Consider the following 24,786-nt stretch of genomic DNA (forward strand, 5'->3'; position numbering starts at 1 on the left):
TTTCAGGAGTTAAGTGAGTGGGTATAGGCTCGGGTGGATTTGAGAGGGGAAGTGGATAGTATGAATAACTGGGTGAGAGCAGCTTTAGTGAGGGCAGCTACTGAAGCGAGAGAGAGAACGAGAGAGGAGCATCCTGGAGTGCTGGATAGGAGGGTGGATGTAAATGATGCATTGAATATGTTGGTCAATTTCTTCAACAGATGATCAGGTCTATATAATTATCAAACATAAACTCAGCAAAAAAATAAACGTCCTCTCACTGTCAACTGCGTTTATTTTCAGCAAACGTGTAAATATTTGTATGAACATAACAGGATTCAACAACTGAGACATAAACTGAACAAGTTCCACAGACATGTGACTAAAATAAATTCAATAATGTGTCCCTAAACAAAGGGGGGGTCAAAATCAAAAGTAACAGTCAATATCTGGTGTGGCCACCAGTTGCATTAAGTACTGCAGTGCATCTCCTCCTCATGAATTATCTTTGAAAGACAGGGTCCGGAAAAAGGGACGTTTCTTTTTTTGCTGAGTTTACATTAGTAATGGAAAGGAAACACAGACTCTTTGTTTAAGTATTAGAATTCTCCTTTAGTAATACAATTGTCAGTAGAAGTTGGTACAGAGACAGTATATGATAGCTCTCCCCAGGTTCTGCAAGGTGTCTAAGACATCCTGCAACTCATATAGCCTCTCCCAGTCCTCCTTGCGTAAGTTTCCCTGGCAACAACATTTTAATAAATCTAACATCCCCCTGACAGCAGCAACCATCTTGTCAGCAATTAAAAGCTCAGAAGTGGGTTTGACCGAAACTTGACCTTTAATCACAAGTATAGGGTCATAACAAGGTGAATGAGTCCAAGCATCTTCTGATGAAAACAGCCACCTGTCAGGCCTGCGGCAGCCTTATGTTCTCAGAAAACCAGTCGTATTCTCAGAATGTCAGATAGCCAGGTGGGGCCCAGACAGGAGGAGTATGAACGTAGGCAGTTTCCGCTTTCTGATGGTGTCTGAAGGGCACAACACTCAAAACAGGTGTTAACACACACACACACAGAGAGGTCTCCTAAAGAGGAGACCTTACAGTTTATCATAACACAATTTATTAACCCTTTAAAAGGTATGAGGCATTGGTTTAACCCATTCATTCCCCCCTTTGAGGCCACAAGGCCTCAACAAAAGCAATGTAGCTCAAGCATAGTGATTATAAGAATCATCCATAAAAAGTGCATTAGATTGCAAGCAATCCTCAGGAGATTGAGGATAGCAATAAGGGTCTGGGTGTGTGTGTACTCTTATCTGTTATGATGGTTGTGACATCTTCTGGCAGTGCAATAGGTGTTGATTGTGTCTTGGCATCATTCCATATTTCTCCAAGTTCTTGATACATTCTACCTGGTGGTGGAGAAGAGTCATCGCCTTGGTCTGACAGGGGAACAGGTCCCTGCGTCTTCATACTCAGAAGGGTTAAGTCTCTCCTGAAGACAGCCTTCCTGGTAACTTCCGACTCCCCTCCTTGGCTTGGGACTTTGTCTCTCTGAGTCTAGAGAACAAACACCTGGAGCCAGTAGCTCATTCGGGAGTAATGGATAGATTCCTTCAAATTTATCTCCACAGTAGGGAGGGGGTGGAGCATATGGTGGAGCGCTGCATTCTAGAGGAAACTTCTGTTTTTTTTCCCGATATTTTACCAGGTAAGTTGACTGAGAACACGTTCTCATTTACAGCAACATTTTTACATTACATTTTAGTCATTTAGCAGACACTCTTATCCAGAGCGACTGCATACATTTCATTTCATGCATTTTTTTTTTTGTACTGGCCCCCCCGTGGGAATCGAACCCACAACCCTGGTGTTGCACACACCATGCTTTACCAACTGATCCACAGGGAAGACTGGGGAATAGTTACAGGGGGAGGAGGGGGATGAGTGAGCCAATTGTAAACTGGGGATTATTAGGTGACCGTGATGGTTTGCGGGGCCAGATTGGGAATTTAGCCAGGACAACGGGGTTAACACCCCTACTCTTACAATAAGTGCCATGGGATCTTTAATGACCTCAGAGAGGTCAGGACACCCGTTTAACATCCCATCCGAAAGACGGCACCCTACACAGGGCAGTGTCCCCAATCACTTCCCTGGGGCATTGGGATATTTTTTAGACCAGAGGAAAGAGTGCCTACTACTGGCCCTCCAACACCACTTCCAGCAGCATCTGGTCTCCCATCCAGGGACTGACCAGGACCAACCCTGCTTAGCTTCAGAAGCAAGCCAGCAGTGGTGTAGGCAGAAGTTGGTCAGAGTACAGTATATGATAGTTTAGTCCAACGGTAGCTATCCCCGTAAATCCACCATGGCTACTCCCACCTTCAGCAGTAGATCTAGAAGTATTGGAGAGACTAGGGAAAGATAGGGAGGGTGTTGATCCATCTGATTTGTTTAAGAGACGTCTGGATACTGTGTATCTGAATTTTGTGGCCATTTACACTGATGGTTCAAAAGATCCAAGGACAGGACGTACTGGGTCAGCATTTGTAGTGCAGGAATGTGGGGTGAGAGTCAGGAAACGTATTACAGATCATCTGACTGTATGGCAGAGATGATGGCCATACTGTTGGCCTTGCAGTGGGTGGAGGAAGTTAAGCCAGAAAGAGTAGTTATTTGCTCTGATTCATGTGCAGTGCTAAGGAGTCGCCAGTCCTTTATATCACATAGCAGACAAGGCCTGCTTTATGAGGTGCTACAAACTCATGGCAGGAGTAAACAAATGTGTATACAGATAATATTTACATGGGTCCCAGCTCATGTGGGAGTGGAGGGGAACAAGGCAGTTGATGTACTGGCTAAACAAGCACTAAGTAGTGGGGATGTTGTGGTAGTTTCAATGAGCAAGGCAGAGGCAAAAAGCATGATATGGACAAATGGCAGGAGCAGTGGAAGAGATAATAAGGGCAGGCATTTATTTCTAGTACAGAGGAAAGTTGGGGAGGGGAGAACGGCAGGAAGGGACATAAGAGAGGAGGCTATATTTACAAGATTAAGGGTGGGACACAGCCTGTTGAATAAGACCTTACATGTGATAGGAAAGCATCCAACAGGAAAATGTGAGCATTGCCAAGAAACAGAGACCGTGGAGCATGTATTGATACAGTGTGGACATTATTGGAGGGAAAGTGAGAGGATGAGATCTAGTATGAGGGAGAAGGGGATACAGGAAATTAGTCTAAAGAGTATATTGAGTAGAACGTCATTAGATATAGTCTCAAATATTTTATATTTTTTAAGAGCAACGAGGCTGGCAGGTAGGATTTAGTTTCTCCCTGTCTCCGGACCACACTCCAGTACAGTAGGTGGCGGTAATGCACCATAACGTTGGATGCCAAACGCTGATAAACCCCACCGAAGAAGAATATAATAATGTTGGTAAATATTTAGCCGAAGTACAACGAGAGCGGATACAAATTCATTGCTTTAACTAATTATGACAAATGTTAAGAAAATGTTGAGCAATGTAATAAAGTAATGACTTTTCAAATAAGTTACCTTACACGTTATGTTGGCTGACAATTTGTTAGCTACGCTGTCCTTTCGAACCACATAGCATATCATTACAGCAGTATGTACCGGTATATTAGCTAGCTACCTAACGTTAGAAGTTATACCTCAAACTTGCCAGTATGTTAACTATAGGCTATCTAACGACCCAACGTTTATTGACTTGACTATTCTCGTCATTCTTAGCTTAGCTAAATGGTATAGTCGTGCGTTCTCAATGGACATTCGGGTGCTTTCGTAAATTAGCTCTGGCTATCTACTCCGATTTCAGGGCACTCTAGTCTGAGTGTACCAGAGCACAGACTAATGAATTTACGAGCACTCAACACCCGTTGAATATGGTCAGTGTCAGTAAACATCGGCAAAAAAGCATAATTAAACTGTTGCCAGCAGCACAATTACAGTCACCAACGCTGTGGACAACATGAAAACAGCCTAACCAGCTCTGCTAGGGCTAGTAAAATGGTCAGAGTGGTCTCAGTTGTGAATGGAAGTAGCTAGCAAGCTAACCAACGTTAGCTTGGGTGCTTGACTGCCGTTGTAAGGTCAGAACGCTCAAATCAACCCTACTCGGCCTGAGCGTTCAAATCAAATGTTATTGCTCACATACACATGGTTAGCAGATGTTAATGCGAGTGTAGCGATATGCTTGAGCTTATAGTTCGGACAGTGCAGTAATATCAAATAAGTAATCAAAAAATTACACAAAATTACCTAATACAAACATCTAAAGGGATGGAATAAGAATATGTACAGTTAAAGTCGGAAGTTTACATACACTTAGGTTGGAGTCATTAAAACGTGTTTTTCAACCACTCCACAAATTTCTTGTTAACAAACTATAGTTTTGGCATGTCGGTTAGGACATCTACTTTGCATGACACAAGTAATTTTTCCACCAATTGTTTAGACAGATTATTTAATTTATATTTCACTGTATCACAATTCTAGTGGGTCAGTTTTCAACCATTCATACAAATTCATTGTTTATATATGATAAAATATTGTCATCTCCATTCTCATCCACACAACCTAATGAAACCATTCTGAAAATGTGGTATGGTATTTATTAAAGGATAGAAAAGGGAAATAACTTGTTTGACACACAGCTGGGGAACAAAGGACAATAAACCAGTTTCATGTGAACTTAAAATGAAACTTCATTTATATATTTCAAGTAACTATTGAAAACTACATGCATTATAGCTGATTTACATTGAGGTCCTTCTCTTAGGTTTTTAAAGGCATGTACATACAGTTGAAGTCGGAAGTTTACATACACTTAGGTTGGAGTCATTAAAACTTTTTTCAACCACTCCATAAATTTGTTAACAAACTATAGTTTTGGCAAGTCGGTTAGGACATCTACTTTGTGCATGACAAGTCATTTTTCAAAAAATTGTTAAGATTATTTCACTTATAATTCACTGTTTCATAATTCCAGTGGGTCAGAAGTTTACATACACTAACTTGACTGTGCCTTTAAACAGCTTGGAAAATTCCAGAAAATGGCTTTAGAAGCTTCTGATAGGCTAGACATCATATGAGTCAATTGTTGGTGTACCTGTGGATGTATTTCAAAGCCTACCTTCTAACTCAGTAACTCTTTTCTTGACATCATGGGAAAATCAAAAGAAAGAAAGAAAATTTGGAGACCTCCACAAGTCAGGTTCATCCTTGGGAGCAATTTCCAAACGCCAGAAGGTACCACGTTCATCTGTATAAACAATAGTACGCAAGTATAAACACTATGGGACCACGCAGCCGTCATACCGCTCAGGAAGGAGACGTTCTGTCTCCTAGAGATGAACGTACTTTGGTGGGAAAAGTGCAAATAAATCCCAGAACAACAGCAAAGGAACTTGTGAAGATGCTGGAGGAAACGGGTACAAAAATATCTATATCCACAGTAAAACGAGTCCTATATCGACATTACCTGAAAGGCCTCTCAGCAAGGAAGAAGCCACTACTCCAAAACCGCCATAAAAAAGCCAGACTACGGTTTGCAACTGCACATGGGGACAAAGATCGTACTTTCTGGATCAATGTCCTCTGGTCTGATGAAACAAAAATATAACTGTTTGGCCATAATGACCATCGCTATGTTTGGAGGGAAAAGGGGGAGGCTTGCAAGTCGAAGAACACCATCCCAACCGTGAAGCATGCAGGTGGCAGCATCATGTTGTGGGGGTGCTTTGCTGCAGGAGGGACTGGTGATTACCTTGTACATCGTGAACGTAACCCTCGATCCAGTTACTGTAACCTTTCAGTTGGACTGCCCTGAGCAGTCTGTCGTTTTCATCTGCCCATTTATCGATATAAGTTGATGTATGAGAGCATAAATTGTTCTGGACGACTCACGCTCTCCGTAGCCGATATAAGACCTTCAAACAGGTCAGCATTCACAAGGTCGCAGGGCCAGACGGATTACCAAGACGTGTACTCCGAGCATGTGCTGACCAACTGGCAAGTGTCTTCACTGATATTTTCAACCTGTCCCTGACCGAGTCTGTAATACCAACATGTTTCAAGCAGACCACCATAGTCCCTGTGCCTAAGAACACCAAGGTAACCTGCCTAAATGACTACCGACCCATAGCACTCACGTCTATAGCCATGAAGTGCTTTGAAAGGCTGGTCATGGCTCACATCAACACCATTATCCCAGAAACCCTAGACTCACTCCAATTTGCATACCGCCCCTACACATCCACAGATGATGCAATCTCTATTGCATGCCACACTGCCCTTTCCCTAGAAAATAAAGGAAAGCCGCACACTCTAAGAGCTCAGATGCAAAAATTTTAATAACCAACATTTCGACAGCGAAGCTGTCTTCATCAGGGTATCATCACAAACACTGAGAGATGAGTCATTTATATAGTGTCAAGAGACACACAGGTGTTTGTAATCATGGCCAAGTGTGGCCTAATATCATTGGTTAACTGAAATATTTAAAAAATGGAATACAAGAAACATACAAAAAGACAAACAAATGGATAACATATGATCATAGCATTTGTAGTCTAAAAAGTATCTAACAAACAATTACAATGGCAAAATCACAATAATCACAAGAATGGCTTCAGATCAAAGTCTATGTTGAGACCGAAGGGAGCAAGTGTCTTTAAATTAAAGATCCAGGCAGCCTCTTGTTTTAACTGCCCTTTCCCACCTGGACAAAGGGAACTCCTATGTGAGAATGCTGTTCATTGACTACAGCTCAATGTTCAACACCATAATGCCCACAAAGCTCATCACTAAGTTAAGGACTCTGGGACAAAACACCTCCCTCTGCAACTGGATCCTCAACTTCCTAATGGGCCGCCCCCAGGTGGTAAGGGTAGGTAACAACACATCTGCCACACTGATCCTCAACACAGGGGCCCTTCAGGGGTGCGTGCTTAGTCCCCTCCTGTACTCCCTTTTCACCCATGACTGCATGGCCAGGCACGACTCCAACACTATCAATTTTGCCACGACAACAACACAACAGGCCTGATCACCGACAACGATGAGACCTGGCAGTGAGGTGCCAGGATAACAAACTCTCCCTCAATGTGATCAAGACAAAGGAGATGATTGTGGACTACAGAAAAAGGAGGACCGACCACGCCCCCATTATCATCGACTGGGCTGTAGTGGAGCAAGTTGAGAGCGCCTATTGACATGACAACGCCTATTCCCCCTCAGGAGGCTGAAAAGATTTGGCATGGGTCCTCAGATCGTCAAATAATTCTACAGCTGCACCATCGAGAGCATCCTAACTGGTTGCATCACGACCTGGTATGCTAACTGCTCGGCCTCCGATTGCAAGGCACTACAGAGTGTAGTGCGTACGGCCCAGTACATCACTGGGGCCAAGCTTCTTGCCATCCAGGACCTCTATACCAGGCGGTGTCAGAGGAAGGACCAAAGAATTACCAAAGACTGCAGCCACCCTAGTCATAGACTGTTCTCTCTGCTACCGCACAGCAAGCGGTACCAGAGCGCCAAGTCTAGGTCAAAAAGGCTTCTTAACAGCTTCCATGACCAAGCCATAAGACTCTTGAACAGTTAATCAAATGGCTACCCATACTATTTGCATTGTCCCCACCCCCATTTTTACGCTGCTGCTACTCTCTGTTTATTATCCATGCATAGTCACTTTACTTCTACCTACATGTACATATTACCTCGACTAACCGGTCACCCCGCACACACCCCTCTGTATATAGCCTCGCTACAGTTATTTTATTGTTGCTTCTTAATTTCTTTTTTTTTTAAACTGCTTTGTTGGTTAAGGGCTTGTAAGTATGCATTTGTTGTATTTGGCACATGTGACAATAAAATTCGATTTGAACATTTTTAAGCTAGTCCACGCCATTGTTTTGACTAGCAACTTCCGGTGGTTTCCCAAGTCTGCCTCGCTTTCGTTTCAAAATAGCGCCTGCGTGACTAAAGCGTATTCTAGCCCAACCGGTCGCAAGACAGCGGTATCACAGATTGAACAATGAGAGATATTTCACTAGATGTATAAATGTGAAGCATCCGGTTGCCGTTTCCACTCACTACCAAATATGGTAGGGAGAGGAAGCCAACTGGCGGGCAATGGGAGAAGATAGAACGAGAAATTTTGCCAACATTCTGCAAATTTTCCAATCGATTAAACATTTGATCTCAATACAGTTTGTTCACAAAAATAGAACGTTATCAACAGAGTGGACTAAGTTTTGTAGACTTTACCTTTTGCAAACGTAAAAAAAAAATTGTGCTGTTTAGGAGCGCAAAAGCGTATTGAGTTAATGCACATGCGCACTTCAGAGTAGGTGTTCCCTAACGTTCCCTTTTTAGGATAAAATTGGAATAGAGCTAAGCACTGGCAAAATCCTAGAGTAAATCCTGGCTGTCTGCTTTCCAACAGACACAGGGAGACAAGTTCACCTTTCAGCAGGACAATAACCTAAAACACAAGACCAAATATACACCGGAGTTGCTTACGAAGACGACATTGAATGTTCCTGAGTGGCCTAGTTACAATTTCGATTTAAATTGGCTTGAAAATCTACGATCAATGATCAACAACCAACTCGACAACCTTGAAGAATTTTTAAAAGAATAATCTGCACATATTGTACAGCTCTTAGGGACTTACCCAGAAAGACTCACAGCTGTAATCGTTGCCAAAGGTGACTCAGGTGTGTGAATACTTATGTAAATGAGATATTTCTGTATTTCATTTTCCATAAATTAACAAACATTTCAAAAAACATGTTTTCACTTTGTCATCATGGGGTAAAGAGAGTGAGAAATAGCAATTTAATCAATTTTGAATTCAGACTAACACAAAATGTGTAAGTCAAGGGGTATGAATACTGTCTTTGAGTCACTGTATATGCATTTAAATGCACAATGGTAAAATACAAAACACTTTCTTCAACCATTCATAACTCAGTTTATATATGATCAAATATTGTCATTAATATTGTCATTTCCATTCTCCACACAACCTAATGAAACCATCCTGAAACGGTGGTATGGTATTTACTAAAGGAAAATAGATAACTTGTATGACACACAGCTGGGGAACAAGGTCGATAAACCAGTTTCATGTAAACTTCATTTCATTATACACTCACAGGCCAGTTTAAAGGTACACAACCGCGTTCACAAAAAATGGATCGCTCCTAAAGACAGTGGCTTGCTATATAAAGCAGGCAGACAGGAGGCATTCAGTGAATTTGTTCTTAACTGACTTAGTTAAATAAAGGCCTAGTTAAATAAAGGTAAAATAAAAGTTACTGTTTGATTGAATGTTAGAATGGCCAAAACGAGTGACCGAAGCGACTTTGAGCGTGGTATGATCATCTGTGCCAGGCGCGCTGGATCCACTATCTCAGAAACGACAGCCCAACTGACTTGCCTAGTTTAAAAAAAATATATATATATATATATATTTCACACCTTTATTTAACCAGGTAGGCAAGTTGAGAATAAGTTCTCATTTACAATTGCGACCTGGCCAAGATAAAGCAGATTGACACATACAACAACACAGAGTTACACATGGAGTAAAACAAACATACAGTCAATAATATAGTAGAAAAATAAGTCTATATACAAAGTGAGCAAATGAGGTGAGATAAGGGAGGTAAAGGCAAAAAAGGCCATGGTGGCGAAGTAAATACAATATAGCAAGTAAAACACTGGAATGGTATATTTGCAGTGGAAGAAAGTGCAAAGTAGAAATAGAAATAATGGGGTGCAAAGGAGCAAAATAAATAAATAAATACAGTAGGGGAAGAGGTAGTTGTTTGGGCTAAATTATAGATGGGCTATGTACAGGTGCAGTAATATGTGAGCTGCTCTGACAGCTGGTGCTTAAAGCTAGTGAGGGAGATAAGTGTTTCCAGTTTTAGAGATTTTTGTAGTTCGTTCCAGTCATTGGCAGCAGAGAACTGGAAGGAGAGGCGGCCAAAGGAGGAATTGGCTTTGGGGGTGACCAGAGAGATATACCTGCTGGAGCGCGTGCTACAGGTGGGTGCTGCTATGGTGACCAGCGAGCTGAGATAAGGGGGAACTTTACCTAGCAGGGTCTTGTAGATGACCTGTAGCCAGTGGGATTGGCGACGAGTATGAAGCGAGGGCCAACCAATGAGAGCGTACAGGTCGCGGTGGTGGGAAGTATATGGGGCTTTGGTGACAGAACAGATGGCACTGTGATAGACTGCATCCAATTTATTCAGTAGGGTATTGGAGGCTATTTTGTAAATTACATCGCCGAAGTCAAGGATCGGTAGGATGGTCAGTTTTACGAGGGTATGTTTAGCAACATGAGTGAAAGATGCTTTGTTGCGAAAGAGGAAGCCAATTCTAGATTTAACTTTGGATTGGAGATGTTTGATGTGAGTCTGGAAGGAGAGTTTACAGTCTAACCAGACACCTAGGTATTTGTAGTTGTCCACATACTCTAAGTCAGAACCGTCCAGAGTAGTGATGCTGGATGGGCGGGCATGTGCAGACAGCGATTGGTTGAAGAGCATGCATTTAGTTTTACTTGTATTTAAGAGCAGTTGGAGGTCACGGAAGGAGAGTTGTATGGCATTGAAGCTCATCTGGAGGGTAGTTAACACAGTGTCCAAAGAAGGGCCAGAAGTATACAGAATGGTGTCGTCTGCGTAGAGGTGGATCAGAGAATCACCAGCAGCAAGAGCATCATCATTGACGTATACAGAGAAAAGAGTCGGCCCAATAATTGAACCCTGTGGCTCCCACATAGAGACTGCCAGCGGCCTGGACAACAGGCCCTCCGATTTGACACACTGAACTCTATCAGAGAAGTAGTTGGTGAACCAGGCGAGGCAATCATTTGAGAAACCAAGGCTGTTGAGTCTGCCGATGAGGATGTGGTGATTGACAGAGTCGAAAGCCTTGGCCAGGTCAATGAATACGGCTGCACAGTATTGTTTCTTATCGATGGCGGTTAAGATATCGTTTAGGACCTTGAGCGTGGCTGAGGTGCACCCATGACCAGCTCTGAAACCAGATTGCATAGCGGAGAAGGTGCAGTGGGATTCGAAATGGTTGGTAATCTGTTTGTTGACTTGGCTTTCGAAGACTTTAGAGAGGCAGGGTAGGATAGATATAGGTCTGTAGCAGTTTGGGTCAGGAGTGTCCCCCCCTTTGAAGAGGGGGATGGCCGCAGCTGCTTTCCAATCTTTGGGAATCTCAGACAACACAAAAGAGAGGTTGAACAGGCTAGTAATAGGGGTTGCAACAATTTCGGCAGATAATTTTAGAAAGAAAGGGTCCAGATTGTCTAGCCCGGCTGATTTGTAGGGGTCCAGATTTTGCAGCTCTTTCAGAACATCAGCTGACTGGATTTGGGAGAAGGAGAAATGGTGAAGGCCTGGGTGAGTTGCTGTGGGGGGTACAGTGCTGTTGACCGGGGTAGGGGTAGCAGGTGGAAAGCATGGCCAGCCATAGAAAAATGGTTATTGAAATTCTCAATTATAGTGGATTTATCGGTGGTGACAGAGTTTCCTATCCTCAGTGCAGTGGGCAGCTGGGAGGATGTGCTCTTATTCTCCAAGGACTTTACAGTGTCCCAGAACCTTTTTGAGTATGTGTTGCAGGAAGCAAATTTCTGTTTGAAAAAGCTAGCCTTGGCTTTTCTAACTGCCTGTGTATATTGGTTTCAAACTTCCCTGAAAAGTTGCATATCATGGGGGCTGTTCGATGCTAATGCAGAACGCCACAGGATGTTTTTGCGTTGGTTAAGGGCAGTCAGGTCTGGAGAGAACCAAGGGCTATATCTGTTCCTGGTTCTACATTTCTTGAATGGGGCATGCTTATTTAAGATGGTGAGGAAGGCATTATTTTTTAAATAACCAGGCATCCTCTACTGAAGGGAAGAGGTCAATATCCTTCCAGGATACCCGGGCCAGGTCGATTAGAAAGGCCTGCTCGCTGAAGTGTTTCAGGGAGCGTTTGACAGTGATGAGTGGAGGTAGTTTGACCGCTGACCCATTACGGATGCAGGCAATGAGGCAGTGATCGCTGAGATCTTGGTTGAAAACAGCAGAGGTGTATTTAGAGGGCAAGTTGGTTAGGATGATATCTATGAGGGTGCCCGTGTTTACGGCTTTGGGGTGGTACCTGGTAGGTACATTGATAATTTGTGTGAGATTTAGGGCATCAAGCTTAGATTGTAGGATGGCTGGGGTGTTAAGCATGTTCCAGTTTAGGTCACCTAGCAGCACGAGCTATGACGATAGATGGTTAGTTAAATAAAAAAGCTTGTCAATTTCTAAAAACGTCCGTATTGTATTTTTCACATAGAAAGTGTTACATAAAAACTATGCAATTATGAACTATATGTTCCATCTGGTATGAGACAACATTAAACTTGTGTGTGGATCCCCTGGGTTTGCGGGTATCATGTACTGAGACACTGGACTCTCTCCGATATGAGTTTTCTGATGTGACTTCATACCAGAACGCTGGGGGAAGCATTTCCCGCACTTGTAGGGTTTCTCACCACTGTGGATCATGTCTGATCAGGTTGCACAGCTTGGTGAAACTCCTGCCAGACTGTTCGCATTAGTGAACGGTTTCTCTCCGGTGTGACTCCGGAGGTGTTCTTTGAGCTGGCAGAAGGTGCAGCTGAAACGCCTCTCGGTGGTGCCGCCCGACCTCCACTGAGTCCTCATTCTCTTCACCATCTTAAAACTACTGTGACTCAGGCTGTATCCAGAGAAGGTGGAGGTGGTGGCCATGTTTGACCCTGTCACGCACTCACTCAATCTCACTGTTGCTTCTGAAGCCCTGTATTGATGCTACCTTGACTGTAGAGCTAAACTATTTCCTTCATTACTTGAGTTTAGCCTCTCACTGCTCTGTCCCTCTGGCATCTGTTGTCTAATCTCATCAGCCAATGTCCCTACATGTCTTTTCATGTGTTTTGCAGTACTGAACATGTTAGCATGTGGTTTCCATATAGAAGAGTGAAGCGATGGCCCTACATCATCTGTCATAGTAGAAACAGATGGCAGCCCACTATGAGATGGGAAAATTGAGATATTCTGAGAGTACTCTTCTGTGGAATGAAAGGAGATATCTGTGTGGCCATCAGGGTCAGTCTCTCTGCCTGGATCCACAGAGGTCCACAGCTGCCCATCAGACTCATCCATAACAAACTGGCCAGGACCTGCCAGGGTCGTGGTCTGATCCAGCTCCTCCTCTTTCACCATCACTAGGTCTAGTGAGTCCTCATCTGGCCGGTGCTGCTCTGTGCTGAACACCTCTGTAGATGCGAGCTGGGCTGTTCCTGGTTCCTCTGGGCGATCAGAATTGGGGTAATGTTTTACTGAGTGTTCAGGAGATATGTTGGGTTGTGTGATGAAGTCCTCATCACAGTGCTGTTGCTCAAAGGATGGTGGTTTCCCAGGCTTTGAACCAGATTCTAAAGATTTAGGGATAAAGATAAAATAAACATTACAAAAGACCCTTAACAGTTGCAAAACATGACTGCTTTAGAACTGACTGTGTGTCCGTGCGCTACATATCCCAGAACATAAACCACCCAACACCAATGCAGCAATTTGGAACGTGCATACCACCACACCCACACAGTCTTCCATAGACAGACAGAGCAGTGCCCCTTATGGTCACACCCACCCTCTCCAGTGATCCTGAGCTCTTCCTGAGCGTTAGTCTTCCACACATCCTCTGCTGTCTCCTCATCTTTGATCAGTATGGGTTCAGTCTCCACTCTCTGCTCCTCATCTGTAGGCTGTAACAGGGACTGAGGTGATTACTCTGGACACACACCATATATGCATTTATATTACCTTTATTCAACCAGGAAAATCCCATTGAGACACAGTCTAGTTTGCAAGGGAGACCTGGCCAAGAAGGCAGCAGCAATCAATACATTACAACACTTAAAACACAACACAATCAGCACAGTAATACAATCCAGCCTACAGGAAACATTTACACTCCTCCTGAACAGAGTTTTGTACTAGAGTTTTAAAGTAATTGAGAGGCACTAATACATCTAGTTTAAACATACTTTGTAGAAAATGTCATGCCTCTGGTGAACAATAAAGAAGGCAGTCTTGCCTAACTCAGTAACAGCCCTGGGGACTTTAAGTGGAAACCACCTAGTCGACCGGGTCTGGTAACTGCTAGCGATGAAGAAGAGCAGGTTACAGAGATAAAGAGGGAGTTTACCCAGAAGGGGTATATGAACATATATCTAACACTTTTCATACTCATGAATCACACAAAAGCAAAACATTCTACTGATATTCCAATAACAGAATTGATCCAAGAGCTCTAAAAGGTGATGTATCACACATGGGGTTGAGGGTCCCCTTCAACGCCATATCGTCATCCCTCCACTGTGAGCTACTGCTCTGCTTGTTTGAAACAATCTTCACTGGATATGAAGATCTCTCTGATGCCATGAGGTAAAAAAAAGGGAAAATAATTGTGTTCAGTCAAATATTAGGGCTATTCACACATTTGCTTTTTGCATATGCAATCAATTTAACATAACACAACTACCTTTTCTCCTGACTCGTCCTCGTGTCTTCAGCTCGCTCTCCATCATTTGCCACTTCCTTTTCAGTACATCAATATCTCGCTGACTTTGGGCCATTTCCAAATGTATAACAGCACAGCTATCATCTACACGATTGTTTATTTCTGTTAGAGCTGCTTTAGCCAATACCTCCATAACGGATACCAACTGCGCCTGAAAATTGCTGCTGGACATAATGTCCAGCCCAAATTACAGATTTGTATTCTCTGTGTGAAGTGAATAGTTGACAATTTCCAAGCTAATGTGCAATAAACAATCCGTAGCAGTTGATAAAAGGCAACTATGTGACCGTGTTCGAGAGCATCAAAACAGTGATGTATCATGGGTAAATTGTGACTGACTGATATACAAATAATATTGAGTAGTTATTTATGTTGCAATGTTTTTTGTAGATCAGTCAGTCTCGACACGCTAGTAATGGCATCTTTATGTGGGCAGAATACGAATTGAGTGTTTTTGGGGGGGATAAATGCCGAAAATAAGGTATATGGTAAACACAGGCTTATAAGATCTTATGTTTTCTTCTATAAAATATTCTTAATCAGCTAACGTCACTATGTGAATGTATGTAATTTTAAAAAAGCACATAAAGGCTTTATAATTCATAAAGGGCATGTTAACTGACTGCGGTTATCTCATAGAGCAAAATGTAGAAGATCTCCTAAGCCTGTGTTAACCTCAGACCTTATTTTTGGCATTTATCCCAAAACCCTATTCTTTCGCCATTCATTTTTCCTGTAGGGATGGCTGGGTTTTGGGACTACAAGCGAACTGGAACAAAGTCACATTGTCTGGCAAATATTGTGTATCTAATAAGATGAAAGAAGTATCATACAAACTCATTCACAGAATCTACCCTCTAAAGACCTTTATTGTACACAGATTCAAAATTGCTATTGATAACAAATGTGTATTTTGTGGTTGTAACCCAGAGACTCTTGACCATATATTTTGGGACTGTTCTTATGCCACAAGATTTTAGAGTGAGTTAGATTTTATTTTAAAATAAACTACAAATTATATGGACCCCCGATGTAACTTTCATTGTAAGTTTATTTTTCATGGCAGATTCTTTATCCATTCACATTGTTATGGAAAGAATTGAACCATTTTGAAACGATCTGTAAGTGTAAAAACAAAAAAGCAATATGTAACATTTTTAAACGCAACATGTAACATTTTCAAAGATTTTACTGAGTTAGAGTTTATATAAGGAAATCAATCAATTGACCCCAAAAAAATCATTAAATCTCAGAATTTCATCATGACTGGGAATACAGATATGCATCTGTTGGTCACAGATTCCTTTAAAAAAAAAGAAAAAAAGGCAGGGGTGTGGATCAGGAAAACCGTCAGTATCTGGTGTGACCACCAATTTACTAACATTTCTGAAAATGGATATAGTGTTTTGGAATAAAACTCTTCATATGCACTCCCCTATTTATTTAAAAAGTGAAGCTAAAACTTTTCATTTGGCTCTATACTCCAGCATTTTGGATTTAATATCAAATATTTTATGAGGTGACCTTTTATTTGAGGGTATTTTCGTACATAAATTATTTTACCGTTTAGAAATGTATGACCTTTATCTAGTCCCCCCATGAAAGTTTCATAAGTATTTAGACAAATTTACTTAGAGTATTACATTGTCAAAAGTTTAGAATTTGGTCCCATAGTCCTAGCACGCAATGACTACAACATGCATGTGACTACAAACTTGTTGGAAACATTAGCATTTTTTGTGTTTGGATCGAAAATGTGTCAATAAAGCAGTGAATTGGGAGCATAAACAGTGTGAAGGGCCTTCATCATCTGTACATGTATTTTTTCTTTAGCCCAGCACATTTAAGGATGTGGGTATGCCCAACTTTTCTATGGTCATTATGTTGTGCCCAATAGAAATTAAAAGTAAATAATGTAGTGTGTCATTTTGGAGTCATTTTCATTGCAAATTAGAATATTATTTGTTTTTAAATAAATAGATTATCATTTTATAAGTGAGGAGCCGTTAACAGTCAAACATGAACACCATTTTACCTTCTGCACCACATTTACCCATAAAGTGATACAGAAAGAACTATGCAATTATTAACTATTTGTTCCATCTGGTCTGAGACAACATTAAACTTGTGTGTCGATCCCCTGGGTATGCGGGTGCCCCGTATTGAGATACTGGACTCTCTCCTATGTGAGTTCTCTGATGTGACTTCATACCGGAGCGCTGGGGGAAGCATTTCCCACACTGTGTGCACTTGTAGGGCTTCTCTCCACTGTGGACCACAGCATGTCTGATCAGGTTGCACTGCTTGGTGAAACTCCTGCCACATTGTTCACAGGTGTACGGTTTCTCTCCAGTGTGACTTCGGAGGTGTTCTTTTAGCTGCCAGAAACGCGGGAAGCTCTTCCCACAGAAGGTGCAGCTGAAACACCTCTCGGTGGTGCCGCCTGATCTCCACTGAGTCCTCATTCTCTTCACCATGTTAAAACTACTGCGACTCAGGCTGTATCCAGAGAAGGTGGAGGTGGTGGCCATGTTTGACCCTGTCACGCACTCACTCAATCTCACAGTCGCTTCTGAAGCCCTGTATTGATGCAGTCTTGGCTGTAGAGCTAAACTATTTCCATCATTATTTGAGTTCAGCATCTCAGTGCTCTGTCCCTCTGGCATCTGTTGTCTAGTCTCATCAGCTAATGTCCTGACATGTCTTGTCATGTGTTTTGCAGCACTGAACATGTTAGCATGTGGTTTTCCTATAGAAGAGTGAAGCGATGGCCCTACTTCATCTGTCATAGTAGGAACAGATGGCAGCCCACTATGAGATGGGAAAATTGAGATATTCTGAGAGTACTCTTCTGTGGAATGAAAGGAGAAATCTGGGTGGACATCAGCGTCAGTGTCTCCGCTTGGATCCACAGAGGTCCACAGCTGCCCATCAGACTCATCCATGACAAACTGGTCAGGTCCTGCCAGGGTCGTGGTCTGATCCAGCTCCTCCTCTTTCACCATCACTAGGTCTAGTGAGTCCTCATCTGGCCGGTGCTGCTCTGTGCTGAACACCTCTGTAGATGTGAGCTGGGGTGTGCCTGGTTCCTCTGGACGATCAGAATTTGGGTAATGTTCCACTGAGTCTCTGGGAGATATGTTGGGTTGTGTGATGAAGTCCTCATCACAGTGCCGTTGCTCAAAGGATGGTGGTTTCCCAGGCTTGGAACCAGACTCTAAAGATTTGGAGATAAACATAAACATGACAAAAAACCCTTAACAGTTGCAAAACATGACTGCTTTAGAACTGACTGTGTGTACGTGCACTCCATACGCCAGAACATAAAACACCAATGTAATTTGGAACGTGCATACCACCACACCCACATAGTCTTCCATAGACAGACAGAGCAGTGCCCCTTATGGTCACACCCACCCTCTCCAGTGATCCTGAGCTCTTCCTGAGGGTCAGTCTTCCACACATCCTCTGCTGTCTCCTCATCTTTGATCAGTATGGGTTCAGTCTCCACTCTCTGCTCCACATCTGTAGGCTGTAACAGGGACTGAGGTTATTACTCTGGACACACCATATCTAACCCTTTTCATACTCATGAATCACACAAAAGCAGTAAATTGTCCTGATATTCCAATATCAGAATTGATCCAAGAGGCCAGTCAGGTCTCTGTCATTTTAAAAGGTGATGTATCACACCTTGGGTTGAGAGACCTCTTCAACAGCCATCTCTCCGTCTCTCCACTGTGAACTACTCCTCTGCTTGTTTAAAACTATCTTGACTGGATATGAAGATCTCTCTGGTGCCATGGGATAAAAAACGGGAAAATACTAGTAATTGTATTTAGTCAAATATTAGGGCTATTCACACATTTACGTTTTGCATATGCAATCAGTTTAACATGAATAACACATCAACTACCTTTTCTCCTGACTCGTCCTCGTGTCTTCTTCAGCTCGCTCTCCATCATTTGCCACTTCCTTTTCAGTACATCAATATCTCGCTGGCTTTGGGTCATTTCCAAACGTATAACAGCACAGCTATCATCAACACGATTGTTTATTTCGGCTAAAGCTGCTTTAGCTAATACCTCCATAATGGATATAAACTGCGCCTGAAAATTGCAGCTGGCCATCTTGTCCAGCCCAAATGACAGATTTGTATTTTCTGTGTTAAGTAAAGTCTACAATTTCCAACCTAATGTTCAATAAACAAGCCGTAGATGTCTACAAATTAAAACAACGCGTGATGCGTGCGCAATTGCACTTCCGTTCAACAACTCGTGACCTAAGTATTTATTACCGTAAATATGAGACTGCAACAGCCCTTCAAAATTGTAAGAATTAGCACTGGCAAAACAAATACCAGGGTCTGTTCTAGTCTGCATGTAGGGTAGCCATATCTATTGACCAAAAAAGAATTCAGATCGTAAAACGTATTAGTCAATACAATATATGGCTACATGTAGTGCAATGCAGTGGCAAACATCGTTATTTAAGGTCATGAACAATACATGTTTTTCATGAGATTGATTGGATGAAACCAGATCAAAGTATGATGACCAAAGTATGGGGAAAAATACTGTTGCTTCTACATTGATACAATTTTATCATAAAGTTACTGGTCCCTTCCTCCATGTCAAACACATGGATTCAGGAGGCACGCTTATTGAGAAGGGTGCAATTACGCCCTGTAATTTGGAGTGTTGCGGCATTTGAGCGTTCCTGCTAAACCCCACAGAAGTAGGGTCGGGCACTGTTGTTCCCGAGTTCTGTTAACGACGGCGAGGGCAGGCGGGAGCGAAGTGCACTGTGTGCTAGTTCAGCTAGCTTGTCAATGACTCCGGTACATGGAATGCGGGGGCTAGTGAGTACATGATGTCGCTAACTATCAAGCTAGCTAGTACACGGGAGGCGGAGACAACCGATAGACAGATGCAGGAATGCCCACATGCAGGAACACCCCGAATTGTGACCTGCAGTTTCACACTATTGGGATTATTCACCCTAACTCTCATTTTAATACACTAATGAATGGTAACATGATATCCTCTTACCTAATTTAAATAAATACCGCCTTGTAACCAACAGGCATTTCACTACACCCGCTTAACACGTGTATGTGACCAATACAATTTGATTTTAACATTGGAGAACGCGTGTATCCTGAGGGGTGGTTTATGTAGCTAGATAGCTATATCACCCCACAGTGGAGAAGTCATAATACCCATAAACCTAACGGTCAAACAGGGAAATGGTTCCAATTGTTATTTCCACCATTCATTTCCCCATAGGGAATTTTAGAAACACTTAAAATATGGGCAGTGTTTGGTGTAGGCTTACCCTGGCGTGACATTTTGAGAACCAAATACATCTGACTTTTATCAAAATATTCAGCTCGATTTACTCTCAGATTCAAAAATGCTAATAAGCATCAAAGTAGACATCATGCAAGACTACAAATCTCTAGCTGACATCTTTGCTAACAGGTATTGTGTCAATTTAAAACTTGCACAATATAGTTCATAGAATTGTCAATTTAAAGAAATTTAGCCAATTTATTCATTACTAAATTTAGCTAACTTTAGTTAATCAAGAGATTCTTACCTTTGCCTCGATTCGGCAGTCTCGTCCAGATCATCATGGCACTCTTAGTTATTTATGATAGCCACATTAGCATTTCAAAATTGTTTTTTTTTTTGGGGGGGGGGGGGTCACCTTGTCTTAGAGATTTACACTGTTATCAAAACATCACACCAGGGTAAGCCTACATGATTTTTTCTATGGGAAAAAGGAATGGTGGAAAAACGATTGGAACCATTTTCCTGTTTGACCGCTAGGTTTTATGGGTATTATAACTCATACTGTGGTACTCTATTCTACTGGTGCTGACATTTGACTGTAGGGTATCAGCAAATATAAAAGTTTACACTATTCATCTTTGGCAAAGATACTTATACAGTGAGTTTCAAAAGTACACTTTGGATTTGAAATGACACAAGTACTATGGGGTTAGTGCAGACTCAACTTTAATTTGAGGGTATTTAAAACCTTTTTTTAATATTTTTTTATTTATACCCTTTTTCTCCCCAATTTCGTGGTATCCAATTGTTAGCCCTTACTGTCTTGTCTCATTGCTACAACTCCCGCACGGACTCGGGAGAGGCGAAGGTCGAGAGCATTGCGTCCCATTTTAGGGGACCAAAAGTATTGGGACAAATTCACATGTGTATTAAACTAGTCAAAAGTTTAGTATTTGGTCCCATACTTCTAGCACGCAATTACTACATGAAGCTTGCAACTCGACAAACTTGTTGGATTCATTAGCTGTTTGTTTTGGTTGTGTTTCAGATGACTTTGTACCCAATATAAATGTATGGTAAATAATGTATTGTGTTATTTTGGAGTCACTTTTATTGTAAATAAGAATAGAATATGTTTCTAAACATTTCTACATTAATCTGGATGCTACCATAATTATGGATAATCCTCAATGAAGCGTGAATAATAATGAGTGAGAAAGTTAGACACGTATCAGTCAGTTATAAAATGTAGTAATATCTTTGGTTTAGCACTGGCAAGGAAAATACCAGGATGTATTCTAGCCCAACCGGCTGCAAGATTGCGTTATAATTCCTTTAAAAATAATATTCTTGGCTGCCCTACATGCAGACTAATATTAAAACCTCTCTGGGACATCTGGGACGCTAGCGTCCCACCCGCGGGACACACTATCAACAGCCAGTGAAATAGCAGGGCGGCAAATTCAAAACAACAAAAATCTCAAAATTCTCAAACATACAAGTATTATACACCATTTTAAAGATAAGATTCTCCTTAATCTAACCACAGTGTCCGATTTCAAAAAGGCTTTACGGCGAAAGCATAACATTTGATTATGTTGGGACAGCGCTGAGACAAGAAAAACCACACAGCCATTTTCCAAGCAAGGAGAGGTGTCACAAAAACCAGAAATACAGCTAAAATGAATCACTAACCTTTGATGATCTTCATCAGATGACACTCCCAAGACTCAATGTTACAAAATACATGTATGTTTTGCTTGATAAAGTTCATATTTATATCCATAAACCCCATTTTACATTGGCGCGTGATGTTCAGAAAATGTATTCCCACCAAACATCCGGTGAATGAGCACATCAATTTACAAAAATACTCATCATAAACGTTGATAAACTTTACAACAGTTATTGAAAGAATTATAGATATACTACTCCTTAATGCAACCGCTGTGTCAGATTTTAAAATAGCTTTACGGCGAAAGCACATTTTTCAATATTCTGAGTACAGAGCTCAGCCATCAAAGCAAGCTATACAGTTACCCACCAAGTTCTGGAGTCAACTAAACTCAAAATTAGTGTTATATATCTTCCCTTACCTTTGCTGATCTTCGTTGGAATGCACTCCCAGGACTCCCACAAGAAATGTTATTTTTGTTCGAAATACTCCATATTTATGTCCAAATACCTCCGTTTTGTTCGCGCGATCAGATCACTAATCCAAAGGCATAACGCGAGAGGGTAAAACCAGAGACGAAAAGTCAAATAGTTCCATTACCGTTCATAGAAACATGTCAAACGATATTTACAATGAATCCTTAGGGTCTTTTTAACATAAAACTTCGATAATATTCCAGCCGGACAATAGCGTATTCATTACAGAGGAAAAAGAAGTGCCTGCGCTGCAAACAACTCACTGGTCCCAGGCAGTCCACTGATTGACTGAGCTCCTATTCTCTGCCCAGTAACAGTGGACGCATGAAACAAGTTTCTAAAGGCTGTTGACAGCCAATGGAAGCCTTAGGAAGTGCAAAATGACCCCACAGACACTGTAGTTTCGATAGGGATTAGATAGAAAAACTACAAGTCACTTCCTGGTTGGATTTTTTCTCAGGTTTTTGCCTGCCATATGAGTTCTGTTATACTCACAGACATCATTCAAACAGTTGTAGAAACTTCAGTGTTTTCTATCCAAATCTACTAATAATATGCATATCATACCTTCTGGGCCCGAGAAGCAGGCAGTTTAATTTGGGCACACCTTTCATCCGGACGTCAAAATACTGCCCCCTATCCTAGAGAAGTTAACCAAAAAGAGAAGACATTAAAGAATTCAAGATGGTAGAAAGTCTTGTTTTTAGTAAATATATACGGTGCATTCGGAAAGTATTCAGACCCCTTTACTTTTTTCCACATTTTATTACGTCACAGCCTTTTCCAAAATTGATTAAATTGTTTTTTGTTTTTTTTACACTCAATACCCCATAATGATAAACCAAAAACAGGTTTAGAATTTTTAAATATCACATTTACATACATTTTCAGACTCTTTACTCAGTACTTTGTTGAAGCACCTCTGGCAGCGATTACAGCCTTGAGTCTTCTTGGGTATAACGCTAGAAGCTTGGCACACCTGTATTTGGGGAGTTTCTCCCATTCTTCTCTGCAGATCCTCTCAAGCTCTGCCAGCTTGGATGGGGAGGGTCGCTGCACAGCTATTTTCAGGTCTCTCCAGAGATGTTCGATCAGGTTCAAGTCCGGGCTCTGGCTGGGCCACTCAAGGACATTTAGAGACTTGTCCCAAAGCCACTTCAGCGTTGTCTTGGCTGTGTGGTTAGGGTCGTTGTCCTGTTGGAAGGGGAACCTTCACCCCAATCTGAGGTCCTAAGCGCTCTGGAGCAGGTTTTCATCAAGGATCTCACTGTACTTTGGGCCGTTCATCTTTCCCTCGATCTTGACTAGTCTCCCAGTCCCTGAAAAACATCCCCACAGCATGATGCTGCCACCACCGCGTTTCACCGTAGGGATGGTGCCAGGTTTCCTCCAGACGTGACGTTTGGCCTTTAGGCCAAAGAGTTTGATCGTGACTAGAGAATCTTGTTTCTCATGGTCTGAGTCCCTTAGGTGCCTTTTGGCAAACTCTAAGATGGCTGTCATGTGCCTTTTACTAAGGAGTGGCTTCCGTCTGGCCACTCTACTATTAAGGCCTGATTGGTGGAGTGCTGCAGAGACGGTTGTCTTTCTGGAAGTTTCTCCCATCTCCACAGAGGAGCTCTGTCAGAGTGACCATCAGGTTCTTGGTCACCTCCCTGACCAAGGCCCTTCCCTCCTGATTGCTCAGTTTGTCCTGGCGGCCAGCTCAAGGAAGTCCATTTCCAAACTTCTTCCATTTAAGAATGATGGAGGCCACTTTGTTCTTGGGGACCTTCAATGCTGCAGAAATGTTTTGGTACACTTCCCCAGAGCTTTGCCTCAACAACAATCATGTATCGGAGCTCTACAGACAATTCCTTCGACCTGATGGCTTGGTTTTTGTTCTGACATGCACTGTCAACTGTGGGACCGAATATTGACAAGTGTGTGCTATTCCAAATCATGGCCAATCAATTTAATTTACCACAGGTGGACTCCAATCAGGATGTAGAAACATCAGGATGATCAATGGAAACAGAATGCACCTGAGCTCAATTTCGAGTCTTATAGCAAAGGGTCTGAATACTTATGTAAATAAGCTATTTCTATTGGTATTTTTAATACATTTGCAAAAAAAAAACATGTTTTGCTTTGTCATTATGGGGTATTGTGTGTAGATTGAGTAAAAATAATAATTTATCAATTTTTTAATAATACCCGACCTCAACCCTACAGTGGTGGTTTGGGATGAGATGGACCGCAGAGTGAAGGAAAAGCAGCCAACAAGTGCTCAGCATATGTGGGAACTCCTTCAAGACTGTTGGAAAAGCATTCAAGGTGAAGCTGGTTGAGAGAACACTAAGAGTGTGCAAAGCTGTCATCAAGGCAAAGGGTGGCTACTTTGAAGAATCTAAAATAAACAAATCAAAATACATTTTATAACACTTTTTTGGTTCCTACATGATTTGTGTTACTTCATAGTGTGTTACTTCATAGTTTTGATTTCTTCAATGTAAAAAAATTGTCAAAATAAAGAAAAACCCTTGAATGAGTAGCTGTGTTCAAACTTTTGACTGGTACTGTGTGAGAGAGCGAGAGAGAGCGAGAGATAGATCACACACCCACACACTTTATTTCAGGTAACTATTGCATACTACATGCATTATAGCTGATTAACATTCAGAGGACCTTCTCTTAGGTTTTAAAGGCATG

General features: G+C 41.9%; 1 protein-coding gene across 1 annotated transcript; it reads right to left on the bottom strand.

The window, feature by feature from the left end:
- Nucleotides 1-15,498: 15,498 nt before the first annotated feature.
- Nucleotides 15,499-19,646, bottom strand: LOC115157279 (zinc finger and SCAN domain-containing protein 2-like). Its single transcript, XM_029705395.1, has 4 exons — nt 18,564-19,646; nt 18,341-18,441; nt 18,065-18,179; nt 15,499-17,864 (listed from the first exon to the last, which is right to left on the bottom strand). Exons 1-4 carry the CDS (start codon nt 18,775-18,777, stop codon nt 16,738-16,740), a joined length of 1,557 nt encoding a protein of 518 aa, XP_029561255.1. The 5' UTR covers nt 18,778-19,646; the 3' UTR covers nt 15,499-16,737.
- Between the last annotated feature and the right edge of the window lie 5,140 nt (nt 19,647-24,786).

The sequence above is a fragment of the Salmo trutta genome, chromosome 21 (assembly GCF_901001165.1).
Source record: "Salmo trutta chromosome 21, fSalTru1.1, whole genome shotgun sequence".
Taxonomy (NCBI): Eukaryota; Metazoa; Chordata; class Actinopteri; order Salmoniformes; family Salmonidae; genus Salmo; species Salmo trutta.